This window comes from Narcine bancroftii, chromosome 9 (assembly GCF_036971445.1).
Source record: "Narcine bancroftii isolate sNarBan1 chromosome 9, sNarBan1.hap1, whole genome shotgun sequence".
Classification (NCBI taxonomy): Eukaryota; Metazoa; Chordata; class Chondrichthyes; order Torpediniformes; family Narcinidae; genus Narcine; species Narcine bancroftii.
This window is the reverse complement of record NC_091477.1, coordinates 36,856,395-36,877,399: the sequence shown is the minus strand read 5'-3', so window position 1 is coordinate 36,877,399 and position 21,005 is coordinate 36,856,395. Positions and strand designations below refer to the sequence as shown.

Here is a 21,005-nt window from a genome sequence, read left to right as displayed (position 1 = left end):
TGAAAAAGACTGCGGGTGTTGGAATCTGGAAAGAAAAACAGGATCTAAGGTATCAAATGTTTTTGTGACTTCTGATGCTGTTTGCTGAGTTCTTGCAGTGTTTTGCTTTTGATTTGGGACTGTCAAGAGAGGGTGATGAAGAGCTTGTTTTTAAATTTTGAGGCAAGAATTGATTTGTGTCTAAAGACTCACTATTTTAAATTTATGGGAAAATGTTTTTTTAAGTCTTGAAACTTCAGCCAAGAATGATTAATAATTTTGGTGACGTGGTCACCAAATACAGCAAGTCCTGTATTAATTCAAATTAAATGCAGATCTCATTTGGTTTATCAATGAATGTAAAGGAGATTGAAAGAATTACCTCTATTTTGAAAGTATTAAGTCCATTTTGATAGTATTAAAATAATTGCCAATCTTCTTATCTTTGTAAATGGCTGTATTTTCTTTGATCTTGTGTTATGAAGCTATTGTGATAGTTTTCAGATGCATCTTTTATAATTTTATAATTTCTACATCTATTTATGAAAATAATAATCTTTTAGGAAGTAGCAGTCTGCCTCTATACTTGTCTTGATATATTAATTCAACATTTTTGACCCTGTTCTTTTAAAAAAAATCTTTTCTGAGTTATTTCTTACATTTTAGAGACAGTTATCTCTTTTGCCGATTCTAACTGCAGCATCTGCAATGTTTCTGATGGCTGTCACATACTTTGTTATTTGAGAGAGTTGAGAAAGCTGAAAGCCACGACTCAGCAGTGTTCTGAATATAGCATTGATTTTGCACTCATTATTTATTTTGTTAAGCCGACTTGTACTCACAATCCCTCAAGGAATCTTTTCCAGCAATCAATTGAAAATTGGGAGATTTATGAAGGACATTTTTTAATGACTGATCCATAAAAATATACTGAAAGTCAGGGAATAATTTGTTAATCATCAGTTCAAATGGGAACAAACATTGAAAATTTTGCATCAAACAATTCAGTGTGCAACAGGTAGAGCTGTTGCCTCACATGTCCAGCAATCCTGGTGCAATCCTGACTTCAGAAGCAGGCAACGTGGGGTTTGCACATTCACCCTGTGATCATCTGGGTTTCCTCTAACATCCTGAAGATGTGCGGGTTCGTTGGTTAAATAGGTACAGTAAACAAATAGCCCTTGAGTGCTAGCAAGCCTAAAACAATGGTATCCTTGACCTTCTCCGGCACTTTTTTGTATTGCACCACAATCATAGGATCTGCAAACTTTCCTGATTAGCCATTAGTGTGTACATGAGTTAGTAGAAATTGAAGGAAGTCGATGGGAATGAGAGGAAGATAAAATGGGTTAAGGTAGAGTTGGAGTGGGCTGAAGGGCCTCTGTACTACTTCTCTCTTTGACTCATCTCCAGCTGCGTAGTGTATATCAGAATCCTAATGATGTCGTACCATAGTGCACTTCTCAAAAGTCAGAAAAAAAGAGAAAAGGAAGCAACAGGAAGGTGTAGAGCTGGTACAGGAATAATAGACTGAATGGTCTCATTCTCTGTGTCATTTTATGAAGTAATGGTTTACCTCCACATGAGTTATTTTCATTCATTCTGAATCTGGTTCCCAAGCAACTTTTCAATGACACACAGGCCGAATTATCATGGGTTACCATCTCTGAATTCTGGCCCCCTTTTAAATGTCAAGCATTACTGTGAATCATAAGGGAATTCTGGGAATTACAGTTGCAATGTTGATGAATAGCTCAGTAGTTGTTGACATAAGAATTTTATTTGTCTGCTCTGATCAAATACAGGTACCAAATACTGCTGTAACACATCTGCAAGGTAATATAGCATAGATTAATAATTCCATTAATGTACATGGTGTGACTTAATGTGACAATAACTGACATCCTGGCAAAAATGGCCATCTTCCTTCCGAGCAGCACATCACTGAACATGTTACAGAAACCTCAATAGTCAATAATTCCAATGACCCTTTTTCTGACAGTAGCTCAAAAATGACCAGACTCATTGAATTACAGTGTGATTTGCTATTAAAGCCTATGTTATGAGCCCAGGATGATAATCATGACAGAATCTGAATGACTGAATGAACTACCCACATAAATCCTCCAAGACTCTACTATTCATTAGACAATATTTATTTATTTACTTTATGTATATACATACTGAATGTTTTGCTGTCTGTATGTCTTGATGTGTGTTTGCATGTTTTTGCATCAAGGACCACTGTTTTGTCAGATTGAACTTGAACTTTATAAATGCACCTTGCATTGCTTTCATCAACATTTTCTGGACTGATATTATTTTGATGTAGCTAGAGTTCCCTTCGAGAATGTAAACATGAACATTTCTGTATCTGTTAATTTTTCATATCTGGAGAAATATAGTCAAAGTACTAATTATAACACACAGTGCACTGTAACATGGTGCACAATAATATCAGTTCCACAACTCTTAATGTTTGTCCTGTTGGGGGTCTAGGACTAAGCGGATAAATTTATATACTGTATATTACACAAAGTGTAAAAAAGATAAAATTAAAGTTCCATTATTGTCACATTTAGAATGTAACGTACATGAAATTCTTTAACTTTTGACTACCATAAAGCAGACAGAATCACCAGCACCCCCCACAGAAACCTACAGCACCTGGTGTCCCTAAGTGGTCTCCCCTCAAAGTACTGACCAATCCTGTGCTTGCTTAGCTTCCGAGAACTGACACTGTCACACTTATGACTTGTTGATAGATTTATCCATTTATTTTCCCACTGCTCAATATTACAAGTTTGCTCAGAGAATAAATCTATGCATGCAGACTTTCAATAGGCTTATGTTGTTTCCTTCGATCACTGCATAGTTCCTGCAATGAGGTACCGGAAACCTTTGGGATTTGGCAAAGCAAATTCCATATTAAGACAGTTACAAAAAAATAAATAATGAAATAAGAACATTGAAAAAGGATAAGGAAAATAAAGTAATTAATTCTGAGGTATTCCAACAAAATAGTGGAAAGCTGAAGGAATGAGAATTCAAAAAGCATCAAAAAGTTTGCTTAGCAAAGCATTTCAATGGGTACTTGAATGAAAATAAACAAAAAACTTTAACATTTGGCATTTATTTTGTTTCTTTGCGATAAGTGCACAAACTTATGACTATTTGGTTTATTTGATTGGCAAGTTGGTTGGTGAAATGTTGTTCTCCAACCATGGAGAGTGTAGGAGATTCCAGCATTTATACTCAATTTTTCACATTAATCATCAGTAGATCATTATGTTGCTATCCAATTTGCTGGCAATGCCATTTGTTAGCATCAGTTATTTTCACAGTAAATCCCAACCCATTAAGTGTCCTGTTTCCACCACAGTGTCTGCAGATTTTGCATTTAAAATAACACTCAAAAGAGGAAACGTGAAGATAATTCTCCTCTGTCTTATAGCATTGAACACAATTCCAAAACAATATTGTCTCAACATTTTATAGTCATCTATGGTGCCATAAAGATATCGTATAGACACACAAGACATCCAACAACAATATACATTGATGCAGTGAGGGAGGAATTCATCTTTAGCCCCAAGTGTTTCCAACATGCACAATTATTAGCTGCTGGTTTACACATCTCTGCAAAATTATATTCATTGTACAGAGCTAAGTGTAACAGACAGCAATGGTCCACCACAGTTTGACTACTTGTGATGATGAGTGATTGAAATCTATTTGTAGAACTTGAAGTAATTCTTATGGTAAGTTTCGGGTAAGGCTATTTAGAGAGGTTTTCTCACCCTATGCATTCAATTTTCTCATTGTTTTACAACTTGGACAATTATTTTCATGCCTAATTTTGCTCAACAATTTTCACAATTACCTTTCTTGGTCTCTTCCCTATGTTGAGATTCTTTCTCTTGTTTTCAAATCCTTCCATTCTCTCCTCCCTATTTCTGTAATATTTTCTAATGTAACCCACTGAGAACTCTGAATTCTTTTAGATTAGTCTTTTTGGATCTTTGAGTCCTTTTATTCCTCAGCTGGCAGTCATGCCTTGAGCTGCCAAAGATATTGGCTCTGGAAATCATCACATAATCCCCCCTCTACCTTTTTCCCTCTAATTCTCCATCATCCTTTAAGGTGCTCCTTCAAACTGACCTCTACATAAATTTTTAGACATTTGTATGAAGATTTCTCCAAGTGACCCAGTTAATTATTTTGTCTCTAAGGCTACGATTTCACTGGTGTCTCCCTTGTGCCCCCCTCACCCTCCCCCATTGAAGTGATCTATTGGGTACGTTGACTGAAGAGGGCTTGTGAAATTGTTAAAGACGTACCACATCTTCCAGCTGAGTTACAGAAGTATCAGAGCCAGAACCACCAAGTTGAGAAACAGCTTCTTTCCACGGGCAGGGACTGCTGAATGACCGATGAACTACTCATGCAATCCCTCCGAGACTCTACTATTTATTTAACAATATTTATTTTTATATTTGTACTGCATCTTAATTTTTTTTGTAAATAAGTATGCTATGTCTATATATGTGTTTGCATGTTTTTAAACCAAGGAACAAAGAACACTGTTTCATCCAGTTATACTTATACAAGTGTATGATAGTACTAAACTTGTAGTTGAACTTGATCTTCCTTTGTGACACTATGAAATAAATTCATATTTAGTCACGAGCTCAGCTCCTTGCAAATAGATGCAAATTAACTGAGGCGAACACAAGCACCTGACAAAGTTTGCACATTTATCAAGAAGGGCCAAAAAGAATTAATTTCATTATATCTATGCATGTTGATGTCATTGTTGGAATTTTATTTCCAGCATGGTCTATCTTGATGATGTTTTAGTTCACTGTAAATGATGGCTGAGAAACTATTATCCCTTTATACTTTTGCATTGTTAAGTCTTGGAAACTGTGGTTCCCATGCAAAAACAATAGTGATTGCTACATATGCCAGGAAGGCAGGTCTTGTCAAACAAGTCGGTCAGCTTCCTGTGCAGTGTTTGTTTTTAAGTTATAACCTATCCAATGTACTTTACGATCAAATTTAATGGTTTTACGCACTACTTCAAAAATTATGAGATAGTTTCAAGGATAAATAACATACCACAACTATTCAAGGCTATAATGTATTCCATTATAGGTCAATTCTATCACTGCCATCCTGTTAGCTGAGAAACTGTCAGCTATCAGTTGAACTCAATCACCTGGAAATAATTATTTCCATGTTAATTTGTTGGTCAAATTAAATTATTTAAAATTTTTAATTTAGCCATACAGCACAGGCCCTTTCTGCTTATGAGCCCGTACCGCTCAATGAACCTACAATGTCTTGAAGGGTGGGAGGAAACCCATGCACACAAAGTGAGAAAAAGCAAACTCCTTACAGACAGTGCCTGATTCAAACCCATGACACTGGTGCTGTAACAGTATTGTGTTAACCATCCCATCCAAAGTTAGTTTTGAAAAAGTCAAACAAACTTCCATCTTTTACATGGCTTTTTGCTTTGTTTTAATTGGCATTTCTCCAAAGGGAGCACTAGATACAATGCTCCAGGAAAAAAAAGGAAGACCAATCAGTAAGAAATAAGGGAATCACTGAATAGAAATCAGATGTTCCATGCTATTACCAAGCTGATTGGAAACACAGGTTTAGTTTTTACCCATCCAAAAACTGGAATGAAAAGTGCTGAAATTACTGCTGCAAGATGTTGAAAATGTCATTTAATTGAAGATAAGATTAAACAAAAGCAAGAATTGGGCAGAGCACAGTGAAATGTCAAATTGAATTTAACCTTTTACTGTCAAACGTTAACTTCCATTTGTAGAAAAATACTAGTTAGTTGTAAATGTCCTACTCACTGCTGCATGTACTGTGTGGAACTCCAGTCAAAAAGTACCAATTCCCTGGACTGCTGAGTTGAAGTGAATTAATACCACCCTGTGTCAATAGTTGACTTGATCTCTATGGCCCAATCAGTTTCCTGCTGATCTGAGCTTTTCAAATCCAACTGCCTGAATCACCTGACTCCAATTGCCAGACACAGCCTTTAGATAAAATTTAGATAATTAATTGAAATCCTTTGTTCAGAAGGATTGCCACATACTTTCACAATCATATGTGCATTGAGCTTATCTAGGAGGGTTGGAATTTTTAGGTAAACATGTCAACCATTCTTGATAAAGCCAAATAGAAAATGATCTAGTTTTCTTCCATTATGAAATGCTTGCATAAATATCTAGGGCTATACAGTACTAAATATATAATTCCTCACTCTACATTTACTATTTCCTAATTTTGTATCTAGAAATCATGGGAAAACATTATAAATTACCTGTAATTTTTTTATATGTAGTGAAATCATCGGCACCCAGTATCTGAATAAAATAAATTAAAATATAACAAAGCCATCTTCATTTGGTTGTTAATTGTGTTTAAAGTGGTATTGAGAAATAAACTAAGAAAAGTGCTTAATTCTGAAAATGATAGATCTTCACAGAAAGGAATTACTCTCAATTTTTTACTTTTTGAAATTGTAATTTCAAATTAATGAAGCTTTCTTAATGTTCCCCATATAAAGAAAGATGCCTTTCCCTCTTCATACAAATTAGTTTTAAACACTTCTATTAAATTGCCCACCAGCTTCTTTGTTGAAAAGGCAATATTTCCAATATCGTAATTTTGTATAACTGTATTTGCTCATCCCACTATTAACCTAGTGAAGGCTCTAATATTCATTCTATAATGGAATGCCTGTCCCTGGTTCTGAAATAGATACATTTCAAATTATCAAATATACAAGGATAAGTTTACTTTCTAATTTCTGTTTTGGATGTAATCTGTGCTATTTGTAATGAAACACTAAGTGAAACCCAATACAGCAACCATTCATGGATTTTTAAGTATATGTAATCTATAAATATACTTATCAGTCTATTGTCATGTACAATGAGATATTATGAAAGTAGCTACTTTGGTTGTCTCTCCTTGGTCACCATGTTTTACTGGTGTTCAGAAAAAAATATCAAATGCACTGATAGAAATATAGAATGCATGAATGACTCTTGAGGGCAATATTTGAAGTGAACACAAGTAGCCCTGTACAGTGTATCTGAGCTAAAATGGAAACATTTGATATTCAATAGATTACTTTCTCTTAGTATTTTTGGCTGTGTATGTAGCAATTGCATAGTTATATGGAGCAGCTGTTAATTTTTGGAATTCTTCACTGAACATGGTGCCAAAGTCATTTTTTCTTGACCACTTTGACCTTCAAATTACCACACAATGACTATTTGTGGGCAACTCAGAACAAATTTCCTGCCACTCCATACTCATCTGTGTTAAACTTCGACTCTAAAGCAATTATATTGTGCTCACTATGTATTTGTGACAGTTGTCAAGAGTAAGATGAAATATGAGGGAAAAGTGACTATAGTGAACAGGTGGAGAGGGAAAACAGAATGATTTCAGAAGTATTGAGAGAAATGAAATTCTGAAGATAATTTAAGTGCAATTGTGAAGTCCTTTGGATGTGAATGAGATCATGCCCTGAAACATACTTGTGTCTGTTAGCAGTTCTGTGAAGAGGGTACTTTCAGGATGATATTGATTACTTCAAGTCCATGCCACAAGTGGGGCAGATCGTGCTTGACTTGAGTGAAAGGACAGATTGTAGGATGGCCAGGTTTGGGTGCAGGTATATATGCTTTGGGAGATGATGTTCTACCTTTGCTATTTACAATGAGCTTCAATTGTAATCGCAACAAATGGATGGGGTCTTTAATGCCATCCCAAATGCTCTTTCTCCACTTTGAGCAATCAGGAGCCAGTTATTCTCAAGATTTTATGGAAATATGACACCTTTTCATGAAAGGTAACAGAAGATCCTTGAATAATTTCCTCTATACATTTGATATCTTCTTATAATGGAGTTGGAAATGTCTGTTTTGGGATTCAGATGTCAGGCAAGCAGATGATGTGGTCTGCTTATCAGACTGAGGCTGAGTGTAATTAGGGATTTTGTAATTAGGGCTTCTGTAAAGTAATGTTGGCTTGGGAAAGGAACCAATATTTGTCATTTATCCTGCCTGTGGGGATTGAAAGTTTTTCACAGACACTATTGGTATCCAGCTGTGTTGAGTTGCCTTCTGTAGCCAGTCGATCTCTGCCTGTTCAGGAGAGCAGGCATCACTTTTGCCGGTAGTCGCAAGCTTTGTTCCTTATTTGGCATCTTGACGTTCAAATAGCTAAAACTTTGCTGGTTCACTGAAAAAGACAGTGAATTTAATCAGAGAATTCTACTTTCATTGAGAAGTGGCTTCCAAGATATTGGAGGTGGTCCATGTTTTCCAGCGTCTTGTTGCTGATTTTTATTGTTGGGAGTGCAGGCAGTGTTGTGCACCAAAGTTAGCTCTGTAGGGGGGCATTGTTTTTGCATTTGATCTGTTCTCTTGTATTTTCGATGACGGGTGTTGGGGTGAATTTGGTTCTGAAGTGGAAGTGATGTACAATGAAAGGTTTCCCTCTCGTTCTGTTGAGTTGCTCCTTTCCAGCAGGAATTGTTGGAGGTGAGGTTCAGAACTGCAATAAGAAAGATGTGCAAATGTTGGAGCCATTAAACAGATGTGATTGATGCAGCTCTGCACTGAGATTGAGTCTGTTTTGTACTTGTCTAGAATCAGAGCTAGTCCGTCATCATGGAATCAACTTTGAGATGGATGCTCACAGTCCTCAAATTACAAGTTAAGGATCTTTTGCCAAGTTAGCAAATGCCATGAACAGAGGTTAATGCATTTCCCTTGGAGATGATATTCTGTATGAATCATGTCCCTATGGCTCTGGAAGGATGGTCTGGGAGTAACTGGGAGAAGACATACTACCTGCTTCAGAGGCTTGTTGTTTATCAGCTCGCATACAGACTTTTCAGCAGTGGCGAAACTGGACCAGAGAGTCAAGAAGAAACATCAGGGCAGAGTTACAATGAGAAGATCTTCCACTTGCTCCTTCCAGCAAATAATAAAAATTGTTTTTCTATCCATGATAAGTTCACCTCTGATTCTAGTTTTAAGTGGAGTGGACCATAGTTAGAGTTCATAGCACTGAAGAATTCTTGCATCCATAGTTATCATTCCATCTAAAACCTGTCTAGGGCACCATGGTTGGCGTAGCAGTTAGTGCAATGCCTTTACAGCACCAGCGATCGGGGACCAGGGTTCGAATCCCAGACCGGCTGTAAGGAGTTTATGTTCTCTGGGGGCTCCCGTTTCCTCCCACTGTTTGAATCGTACTGGGGGTGTAACTTAATTTGGTGTAAATTGGGCAGCATGAGCCAAAATGGCCTGTTATAAGGTCAAGTCTTATGAGGCAAGGTTAGCAGAGCTGGGAATTTTCACTTTGGAGTACAGAAGGATGAGAGCAGACTTGATAGAGGTCCAGAAGAATTATGAGAGGCATAGATAGGGTGTCAGCCAGCACCCATTTCCTAGGGCAAGATCAACAAATGCCAGAGGACATATGTACAAAGTGAAGAGAGGGAATTTTAGGGGAGACGTTTTTACACAGAGAGTTGTGGATTCCTCGAATGCCTTGCCAGGGATGATGGTGGAAGCTGAAACATTGGGGGCACTTAATAGACTTAGACACACACATGGATGAAAGAAAAATAGAGGGTTATGGGGAGTGTTATGGATTATGTTAAGCACTAACAACCCTTTTAATTATGTTTGGGACTAAAGGGTTTTTGTTAGCACTAACACAGGAACAACAATGGAAAATTCACCAGAGAATGGCAAATACAAAATAAAAGTTTTTATTAAACTATTAATAACGTAACATTTCTTATTTAACTCTAAACTTAACCCCACTATGCACAAATGTAAATATATGGGTGTGTATGTATAATTCAAAGTTCCACTCTGAAAAGTCAATCTTTAAAAGTTCAGCATCATTTTAATCTTGCTTGAAGGTCCTAAATTCTCAGTTCCAAAATAATTATAAAGCGCTTTTTTTTAACATTATATCTTCAGACCTCTTTGACTCACGATTATGTTTTCCAGACAAAGAATCTGCCCTCTTCTCAAAGACAGTGAATGTAGCTATTTTCTTCCACAATGAATTCACAAATGCAGACAAGGGTTAAATGAAATGGCCAAACACAAAAATAGACCCAGTAGAATTCTGTCCTTTTTTTCCAAAGAGACAGCAAAGTTGTCTTCATTAACTCAAAACCCACTTATTCTGTGTTCCCTTTCTTCAATGAGTAACACACAACAAACAGCACCAAATCTGGTTACTGTAACTCAACTGTCTTTCACAAGATTTCAACCCCTCTATGTTACAGGGTTTTGACATTTGTGAACTCCAAGCTGAACTGTTCCAAAACTAAAAACAAAATGTCTGAATTCAGTAATATATTTCTCCAAATCATATGACTGTTACATTATCACCAAGGTGAGTCCCAATTCTTGGAAATCACATTACCATCAGTTTTATTTCTACCTAAATTCTGTTCCTTTTTCAAAACCATAACACTAACAATCTCTGTTCAAGAGGCTTAAGTGGCTTTGATTTAAAACACATGGTTCCTCGGCAGTTCTTGAATAATTAAGACCCATGAAATTAATTAGCTCTGTCTGTCCAAGACATGTCAGCTCCAAGAATGAACTCTTTTCTGAAAACAATGGTTCTCTATAAATGTGCTGTGACCTGGGTGTGACCCTGTTCCAACCCACATCTAACTTACTAAGAATACAGTTACAATATTTTAATTCTATAATTTACTTTACTAAGACATTAAAAAAAGAAATATAGTTTGACATTAAATTAAAGGTTAACATAAACCGTACAGATAGAGAGGGTTTAGTACATTTTTTAGGAAGGAATATATGGTTCAGCACAACATCGAGGCCCGAAGGGCTTGTACTGTGCTGTATTGTTCTATGTAATCTGCTTTTTAAATTTAAAAACTTAACCTGTCTTTCAGCTCATGTGTTTTCTGTTGTACATTGACATTCAGGTGCCTGGGGAGTTCCTCCTTTTCCCTCAAGGGCCAATGGAGTTTCCAAAACAATATTGTGTTGCATCAGCAAGCACCTAATCATCTCCTGCTCCAAATAAATCCTGATATATTCTGATTGTGTAGCCAAGAGTCACTTCAGAGATAAGAACATAAGAGCTTAAGAAATAGGAGAAGGAGTCGGCCATCCAGCCATTGAGCCTGTGACACCATTCAATGAGATTATGATTGTTCTGTTGATAGGCTCATCACCACCTACCAACCTTTTCCCCCATAGCCCTTAATTCCCCTACTATGTAAAAATCTATCCAATCTTGTCTTAAATATATTTACTGAGGTAGCCTCTACTGCTCCAATGGGCAGCGAATTTCATAGATTCACCACCCTCTTGGAAAAGCAGTTCCTCCTCATCTCCGTCATAGATCTACCCTGAATCTTGAGGACATGTCCCCTAGTTCTAGTTTCACCCACCAATATAAACAACTTGCCGACCTCTGGCTTTTAATATACCTTTCATAATATATAATTCCCTCTCATTCTTCTAAATTCCAGTAAGTACAGTCCCAGACAACTCAACCTCTCCTCATAAGCTAACCCCCATCTCTGGAATCAAGCTGGTGAACCTCCTCTGCACTGCCTGCAAACAAGTACATCCTTCCTTAAGTAAGGAGACCAGAACTGCACACAGTACTCCAGATGCAGCCTCACCAGTACCTCATACAGTTGCAGCATAACCTCCCTGGGCCTAAATTCAATACCTCTAGCACTGAAGGCCAACATTCCATTTGCTTTCTTGATAACCTGCTGCACTTGCAAGCCAATCTTTTCCCATTCATGCACAAGCACTCCCAAGTCCTTTTGCGTTGCAGCATGCTGCCATCACTTGCCATTTAAATAATAATCTGATCTTCCATTTTTCCTTCCAAGGTGATTAACCATACATTTACGAACATTGTACCCCATCGGCCACATTCTTGCCCATTCACTTACCCTATCAATATCTTTCTGCAGACTCTTCCTATCTTCTGCAGAGTTTGCTTTTCCACTCAATTTAGTGCCATCAGCAAATTTAAATGAACTATACTTTGCCCCTCTTCCAAACTATTAATATATATTGTGAACAGTTGAGGGGCTAGCACCAACCCCTGCGGTGCACCACTAACCAGTGATTGCCAACCAGAAAAACATTCCTATATCCCAACTCTCTGCTTTCTTGGTTAACCAATTCTCTATCCATGCTAATACATCATCCCACCCCCCCCCCTCAACTCTATATATGCTTATCTTATGTTTCAGTCACTTATTGAAGGCCTTCTTGAAATTCAGTCTCTTATTGAATGCCTTCTTGATGTCCATCTGCTCCCTTCCATCTACCGCACTTGTTATATCCTCAAAGAACTCCAGTAATTTTGTCAAATAGGACCTACCTTTGCTGAATTCATGCTGCATCTGCCTGATGGATCAATTTCACTCAGAAACCTTGTTATTTCTTCTTTCATGATAGCCTCTAGCATTTTTCCAACTATAGATGTTAAACTAACTGGCCTATATTTCCCTGCCTTTTACCACCATCCTTTCTTGAACAGTGGCATGACATTTGCTGTCTTCCAATCCGCTGGGACCTACCCAGAGAGACCAGAGAATTTTGGTAAATTATTACCAAAGCCTCTACTATAATGACTCCCATTTTTTTTTTCCAGTACCCTGGGAATAATTCTATCAGGACCAGGGGACTTATCTATCTTTAGACCTTCACTACCTCTTTAGTGAGAGCTATTACATCCAGTTCCTCACCTCCCATCACATCACATCTTTGGTAAGGTCAACGTGTCCTCCACAATGAATTCTGACACAGAATAGTCATTCATAACCTTGGCCAATTCCTTATTTCCCAACATCAATTCCCCCTTCTCATCCTCCAAGGGACCAACCTTCACTTTAGCCACCCTTCTCTGCTTTATATAATCACAAAAAAAATACTGTCTGTTTTTAATATTTTGTGCTGATCTTTTTTTCATAATCCACCTTCCGTCTCCTTATTGCTCGCTTTGTGGTTCTTTATTGCTTTTCATAGATTTATTTCTCCAATCTCTTGGCTCTCTATTGTGAACTTCAGAGCAGACCAAACCCTGCAGATATCAGAGACTATTGGTGGGAGTCATCTGGTTGTCTGAGAAAAGCCACATTTGTAGTGCCCTTGACATTAATTGTTCTCATGCCAACATTTCTTTTGCTGAAGTTGCTTTGGTCCAAGATTGATGGAGATGATAAAGCAGATGAGAACCTGTTCAATCCATCACTCATCAGTACCTGTCGGCTGTAATGCCCACACACTTGTGTTCTCTCACAGGATAATATGGGAATTGTTCATCTGCAATAATTTGGTGTGTTGCCATGATGTCTTTATCCCTTTCTGATCGTCTCTGATGACACCGAGTGCTGATTATGACCAGACCATTTTGGCAGGAGTTGGCTCTCTCTAATTGTTTCTTTCCATTCACGTGTTTCCAGAAACGAGAACTTTTCTTTGGACAAGTGTCTGGCTTAGTTTGAACTAAATGAAACCAGATTACTCTAAATCTTATTCGCCCTGATTAATTTAAATTATTGAATGCATGCGGGCGTCTCCTCTCTCATACCGGACGAAACAAAAAGCTCATCTCTATAACCATGTGAAGCAAAGGAGGATTTGAGACCATTAATACCGTCCAGTCCCATGCGAGACTGCAGCGCTGAGTTAGCAAGGAGGGGATACAGTGTGAAAGGGACATGAATCCCAGCGAGCTATTGCCAAAGATTATTTAGTGGTAAAATAAATGTAACAAAAGCGGGTAACTATTGGAATTTCGGAGTTATTTCCAATGTTGACAGCAGCATTGAACACACCTCACTAGGGAATGTTATTAAAAAAACCATTTCGTTTGCTCTCTAGTAATTTCCTTCTTGTCAATAATCTTTCTCCTTCAGGGAAACGGTTGAAAGGTTATATTGTGTAGCTGAGAATCATTTGAAAGGAGACAACCGAAAAGATGCAAATGGTTCTCACTCGCGTGCAAACAAACAAAAAAGCATTTCAACCCGAACCCCGACAGATCTGTGCAATCGCGTTGAGTCCAGTCTGCTCAATGGTCATGTCGACTCACAGCAACACAGTGATTCAAGGCAGAATGGACCCAAGGCGGAGAGACATCCAATTTCCCAACCCTTCGAGCAAGAATTTCTGCATTTTTTAAAATCTAGTTCTTTGTTAAAAGTCTGCAAGTCACCAGCGGAGGGAAATTCCACCTGACGACGAGATGGGGGAATGGGGGGCAGAAAGGCACACTTACCACTCGTGTTCATAACGCAAGGTTCCCCCTCCCACACCCTCCCTCTCTCCACAGCGAGTGTCAAGGTTCCTGATGCTGACAGCTTCGGGAGAACAGTTCCCTTCGCGGTTGTCTCATCCGCCAGTCCCAATTTCGGGCGGTCAGAAGCCGGCGGGATCTTCCTCTGTCACGGTCAGGGCGATGCACAAGGTCAAAGCCATGAAATAAACACGCTGGGCTGGGCGCTCCTCTGGTGGACGGTCCCGACTCTGATCACACCCCCGGCACGTAGCTTCTCATTTGGAGACCACGTTCTGCTGATCCCTCCACGCCCAATCCGCAAAGGATGTGCCCAAGACTCAATCTCACGAGTGTCGGGTCTGTTGCCTCGCAGCTTACCGCGACCCAAGCATTTCGCAGACGCGCCGCAGCAGAACGGAGCTCCCCGTCGGGTGCGAGCGCTCCACTCTGCACGGACTCATCGCTGGCATCGCCGTGCCAGATCGTTGGGAGGAGAGAGGAAGAAAATGCTCTTTGCAACGAAGCTGGGGAAAATGTCAGCGCAGGGTAGAGGCAGCCAGCGGCGAAACACTGCCACCTGCTGCCTCTCAGTCAAGGCACGACCGGAGCCGCTCTCCGATACTCGGCGAGGGAGGTGCAGGTGAATGCGGCCACGTTCCTACCCACCGGGGAGACCCGTGATACGTTAACTTGCCGGTGATCGCTAACCAACGCCGAGCAGTCGTGTCATCAAGACAAAGATTGCTGGGCTGGAGATTTCCTCCTTTCCAATTGTGGTTGGAAACCAGCAGAACAGATGAGATATATATATATAAAAGGAGGAGCAGACCATCCCGCCTTTGGAGTCTGCTGCACCTCTCATGAAGATCATGGGCTGATCGTCCTCAATGCTCTTGCCCTCTATTATCCTTCGATGTGTTTAATATCCGGATGAATGAACCCATCGCATCACCAACACTGCAAGGCAGAGACTTCCAAATATTGTGTCGCCTGCCTCCAAATGAGATTGCCCAATTGTGGACTCCTCAGCCGGGGGAGACATCCTCCCTCCATCCAACCTGTTGAGCTCTGCAAGTATTTTGTCGGTTTCAATGGGATACTGTGAACTCGAAAATCGCACCTTCATAGTGTCCCGTTCACGGAGTAAAGACCTCTTCACTGAAATGATAAAAATACTGAAACCTAAACCTGCAATAATACAAAATTCGGGACCTCATAAAAAGACTCTACTGATACTTAAGGAAGGAAGGAGTGAAAAATAGGAAACTACAGAGAAAATGCTGGAATCTATTTGTAAGGAAGCACTTAAAAGATCATAGGATTGGACAGAGTCAACTGGGTTTAGGAATCGCATTTGACATACCCTGTTAGAGTTTTTTTTTGGAGCTTCCCACTTGGAGAATAGGTAAGAGTTGATGTGGCATATTTGCCATTGAGGTGGTCTTCACTGAGGTGTTACTCAAGAATTTCTCCGACTAGGAAGTCCAACTCCCAGCTAAATACCACACGATGGAATATGGAAGTGCAAGTTGCATTCCCCTGAAGGAAATCACATATAACCTATGGAGGAAACATGACGCATTTGGTAGAGTATGGCAACCTTACATGCAATACTTTGGAACTCAGATAGGTTGATTTCCCCCTTTTTAAATAGGGGTAAGGTTAAATTATCCCAGTACCGCCAGAGGTGTGATTACGGAAATGGGACTTGATGCAGACGATGGACCTACCCTTTTCTTTTCATGTCCTTTTTTCTTCACTTTTGAGTTCCTTTCTTTTTAGTGTTTTCTTTTGAATGGTGTTACTTCTGTTATTTCTTTTCATTACAGGTTTTGATAGGGGTTGGGATTGCGATAAGTTTTTGGAATGTATCTGCTGAGGCGGGTGGGGGGGGGGGGTGCGGGGGTGAGGACAAATATCGACTTTGTGTATATCGAATGTGTATATAGATGGCTTTGTTTATTGGACTCTAAATCTGTGAAATCTAAAATAAAATATAACTAAAAAAATTGATCAGATTATATATATCAAAAAAGAATTTGTAAAGATTGTGTTAGCAGTAGCAAGAAAATGTATTGCAGTAAAGTGGAAATTAGAGTCTCATCTAGGTATTGAGCAATGGTAATGTTCCCTTGAAGAAGATTACTTATAATTTCAGAAATGAATAAGATGTATTTTTGAAAATTTGGCACCCCTATTTACAAATTGAAGGAATTAATTTATAACACTGAATTTCATGACTTGTTCATGACAATAAATCCTGATTCTGATAGATATTTTCCCTGAACTTCGAGAACCTCGTTAACCTCCTTGAAAGAATTAAAAGATGTAAATAGTTAGAACTGTGTGGAGGGTGATGTCTTCTTGGCAATCAATCTTTTTTTACTCTCTTTTATTTCTTTTCTTGCTTCATCCTTTCTTTTCTATATTTGGGGATTCTTTGCTGGGGAGGGAATTGGGGGGTTTGGGGGGTCTACATCAATGATAATTGTATTTTGCTATTATTACATGTATGGATAAAAATTTTAAATAAAATATTAAGAAAAAAGAATTTATCAGACAAATTTAGATTACACAGTGCCAGTGGTATAGATTAGGGATTGTTGAAGACAGTAAACAAAGTAAAACTATTGACCATTAATGGATATGCAAATATTCAATAAAACCTTATAATTTATTAATGGGACTTTTTCTGCTCATTTAAAATGTGAATCTATACTGAACATTTTGAATATTTTTTAGGCAGTAAGCAAAAACATTTGAAAGCTTCTTTTGTCAATTAAATGTTGTGAAATAACTTGAACATAATGGAAATTATTTCAGGAAAAAATTTTGCCACTGAGTGCGTTACAATAGTGGATGAATTTTCAAAAAGATACACATTTTGTGGGATTACAGGTCTATCTGCTTTTTTACCCTTCGTTTGTTAGGATACTCCTTTACCACTTATTTTGTCAGATGGGCTGTTACCTCTTAATTGCACTGGTCCCTCATCCACAGAGCCCCCCCCCCTCCCCAACTAGGTCACTACTGTGGTCACTATCCCATGGGTCATCTCCTCCGCTTCTCCTTCTCAGATGGGGGAGGGGGTGGGGTGGGGTGATCTTCCCATCCTCAGGTGTCCTGCTCTAGTCCTTCGTTACCCCAGAATCTGCAGCCCTTCATGGCTGCTACCAATAAATAAGTGCTGCCATTTTGGGTGCAGACCCACAGTCAAGGGATTTCAAATAAAACCACTATCTGCTCCATTCAAAGTCTGTGCGGAGCCAATGTCAGCTGACTGAGTGGCTGGACCCTGCGGGAGTGCTGCATCTCCACTCCCTTGCTCCCCAAGGGTCCGCACCAATAGCAGCGCTCCTGCTACAGAGGGGGCTCTGTGACAGTGGGACCAGTGCATGTGGTGGGCTGCAGGCGACTCGAGGCGAGGAACCCGCAGAAGCTGTGGGATGGTGGAGACTGCTGTCGGGAGACTTGTGCCGTACTGTGGACTGCTAGAGACTGGAGGAAGTCCCGAGGGTGCTGAAGGGTTCCTGACCATGTCGGAGGTCAGGAGCTCGGGGTGCCAATGGTTTGGACTGGACTCTGCGTGACCGTGGGGTCTGCAGGAGTGCTGGAGGTGAATCTACGGACACTTGGTGGCTCTGGGGGGCTCTCTTTTGCTTCTTGCTCTCTGACTGTAAAAGGTGCTTAGACAATTCCTTCCAGTGGCAAATCTGTCTGCCTTGCAGCAGGCAAAGAGAAATTTCATGTAATATGTCACTGTTTTATTACTATGATAATAAATTGAATCTAGAATCTTGAATCTTGAAGCACCATGGGTAGTACCTTTCTTATGTTACCATTGTATAAATGTAAGTAACTGTTATGAAAGTAACAGGTAAAAATATTTGCAACAAATGTCTATTAGGGAGTGGGGAGGGAGGATGAGAGGGATGAGGTTTTTATTTCCTATATTTACCACATTTCTACTCATTTTAGTTTTATTGATTATGTATATATGCATGTGTTTTTTTAAAATTCTGAAATAAAATGTTAAAAAAAACAAATGTCTGCTCTTTCAATAATTTATGCCTCGTGCTTCCTCCCCTGATGTAGTAAATTAAAGTTCTAACGCGCTTACTGTAACTTGCATAATCTTACAATTTATTTACTTCAACAGTAGTCTTGGTGTTTCCTGGCCTCAGCACTGCCCTTCCTGCCTTCTGCTCACATTGGAAAATTCAGTTTCCCACAGCCCTAACATCAGATTTGTAGCATCCTTGAAAGTGACACTGCCAAAGTACTTTTTCCCCTTGGGCAGAATTATCTTAATTTAAGGATAAATTTAACAAAACCAGAGCAATAAAAAAAATCTTGAACAAATCTGAAATATTTCTTGTTTTAAGAGAGGTTGGATGTGTACATGGAGGTAAGGGGGTTGGAGGGTTATTGGCGGTGAGCGGGTGGTTTGAGCTAGTGGAGTTGTTCTAGTGATTATATGGTTATTATGATAAATAAAAGTGTAAGTTATAGCAGTGCATTCTTTATTGGAATCCAGTTTACAAAATTAACACTTTTACAAATTCTGCTTCTTGTCATGCTTTTAGCATTAGGGATTGTCGAGGAACCCATCACTAGTTAGTTATTTTAGACATAATATATATTTCTCCATCTTAATGTCATGTCTGTGCTAAATTTACAAAAAAAACCCAAAATAATCCTGTATCTATGTGGAATGCAGTGAATAATGTGGAAAAACTGGAGACACAAAAAAATGCAGATGCTGGAATCCTGAATCAAAGAACAGACTGCAGGAGGGACTCAGCGTATCAGGCAGAATCCATGGAGAGAAAAAAGACAATGAACATTTTTGGTCAAAATACTGAAGCAGGAGTCTGACTCGAAACATCAATCGCCCCTTTCCATTTTGCTGCCTGACCCATTGAGTTCCTTCAGCAGTTTCTTTTATGAATGTGAAAATTTGCCCTGTGGACAAAAAAGCCGGACAAATCCATGCTAAGTAATTACTGGCCAATCAGCCTTTCTGATCATGAGCAAAATCTTGGAAGGTGTTGTCAATCAAGTGACATTTACTTGCTTCTCTATTCTGAATTATGAACCAAAGAACAAAGTGCAAAGTGATGTGGAAGTGACTGCCTTTCACACCAAGGTAGTATTTAGTTGATTGTGGCATCAAGGAGGTCTGGTAAGACTGAAGTTCAGTCTACTGGTGACACAGTAATCTAAAAATCTGGACAAACAACACCCAGAAACTTGAGTAAACCGCAATGGCTGTGAAATTTAAATTCAGTTAATAATCTGGAGTTTGATGATCTGGTACAGTAAAACCTTTGGAATCTGGCACCTATGGGAACCGGTAGATGCCAGATAAGTGTATTTTCCAATTGCTTGCTTGATATCATGTGTTGTGTGATTGACGAACTAATGGCAAGGCATGCTAATTTTAAACCTGCGTGTTTCTTTAACCCATTTATTTTCCTCAACTTTTTTGCCAGTTGCTTGAATTCCAGAAAACAGTTGTTTTTATTGTATTTGAATCAAGTATAAACGATGGAAACTCTTGTTGAGACTCTATCAGATGTTGGTTAGGTCACATTTGGAGTACAGTTCAGTTCTTGTTGCGTAATGGGAAGGATGTGAAGGCTTTTGAAATTATGCAGAAGAGGTTCACCAGAATAATATCTGAATTAGAGAGTATTAGGGCCATAAGGAGAGTTTGAATTGTTTTCCTCTGAAATGTTAAAGGCTGGGAGGAAAACTGATATAAAATTGTGAAAGGGTAGATAAAGTATTTTCCCAGGGTGGAAATATCATGTACAAGACAGCATACATTTAAGGGGAGAGGGGAAAGTTTAAAGGAGGTGTGTGAGGAATTCTTTTTTTAAATAGAGAGTGATAGGTGCCTGGACCATACTACCTGGGGAAGTAAAAGAAGTAGATACTGGAGGAGGTATAGGAAGATCATCCATCAGTTGGCCTCATTGACCTAGTGAGTGAGGTGAATGAGTGTGCTCAGTGTTCCCAGCTATTCTTGGCTTGACCCAGTCTCTGGTTTTCGCAGCACCAAAGAGGGGTAGAGTGCAAAGGGTAGGGAAGATATGCCCTGTTCCAGACTGGCATAGGAGCCTGCAGCCTTGCAGCAGTTAGCAAATCCACCCTATCCATTCCACCGGTTTTCCAAATACTTGTTCATGTGTGTAGGATACCCATAAGTTTGTGCGTTCATATCCCGGGGTCTACCTAGTGCTGTTGCATTAAAATTGAGAAGGAAAAAAAGTAGAAGAGACCACCTGGCACCAATCTAGGTCCTAACCTCAGAAAGCAACGTCACTCCCAGCCCAAAAACCTTACAAAGTGTCCTCAAAATCTGAGATTTGATGGCTAATTTGGGGAAGCATTACCAGGGACAAGGCTAGTACCACAGACAAGGCTAGTAACAGTCAAACATGATTATACTCACAGAATATAATTTACAAATGTGTCACAAACCATCCTGTCCTCCCATCAGTGATAGCACAGTGGTGGTTGCGTTAATCTTTGGAGCCCTTAAAATTGATTTGTATCTCAGGGCCTGCATCCATACACGGGCAAGGAAACTTTATCCTGATCAAAACCTATAGCATTTCCTCAGCTGATAAATCAGTGCTCCTTCATGTTCTTCAACA

General features: G+C 39.2%; 1 protein-coding gene across 4 annotated transcripts in view; it reads right to left on the bottom strand.

Moving 5' to 3' along the window:
• ablim3 (actin binding LIM protein family, member 3) overlaps nucleotides 1-14,878 on the bottom strand; it is a 189,904-nt gene extending 175,026 nt beyond the window's left edge. For 2 of the 4 annotated variants that reach the window (XR_011344875.1, XM_069898819.1), the window contains exon 1: nucleotides 14,341-14,878. Coding sequence is in view for 2 of the 4 variants with exons in the window: in XM_069898819.1 (XP_069754920.1) it covers nucleotides 14,341-14,353 (13 nt within the window). In the remaining 2 variants the exon portion in view is untranslated. The remainder of the gene's footprint in view (nucleotides 1-14,340) is intronic. The other 2 variants (XR_011344876.1, XM_069898820.1) reach the window with 2 other exon arrangements.
• Nucleotides 14,879-21,005: the final 6,127 nt, after the last annotated feature.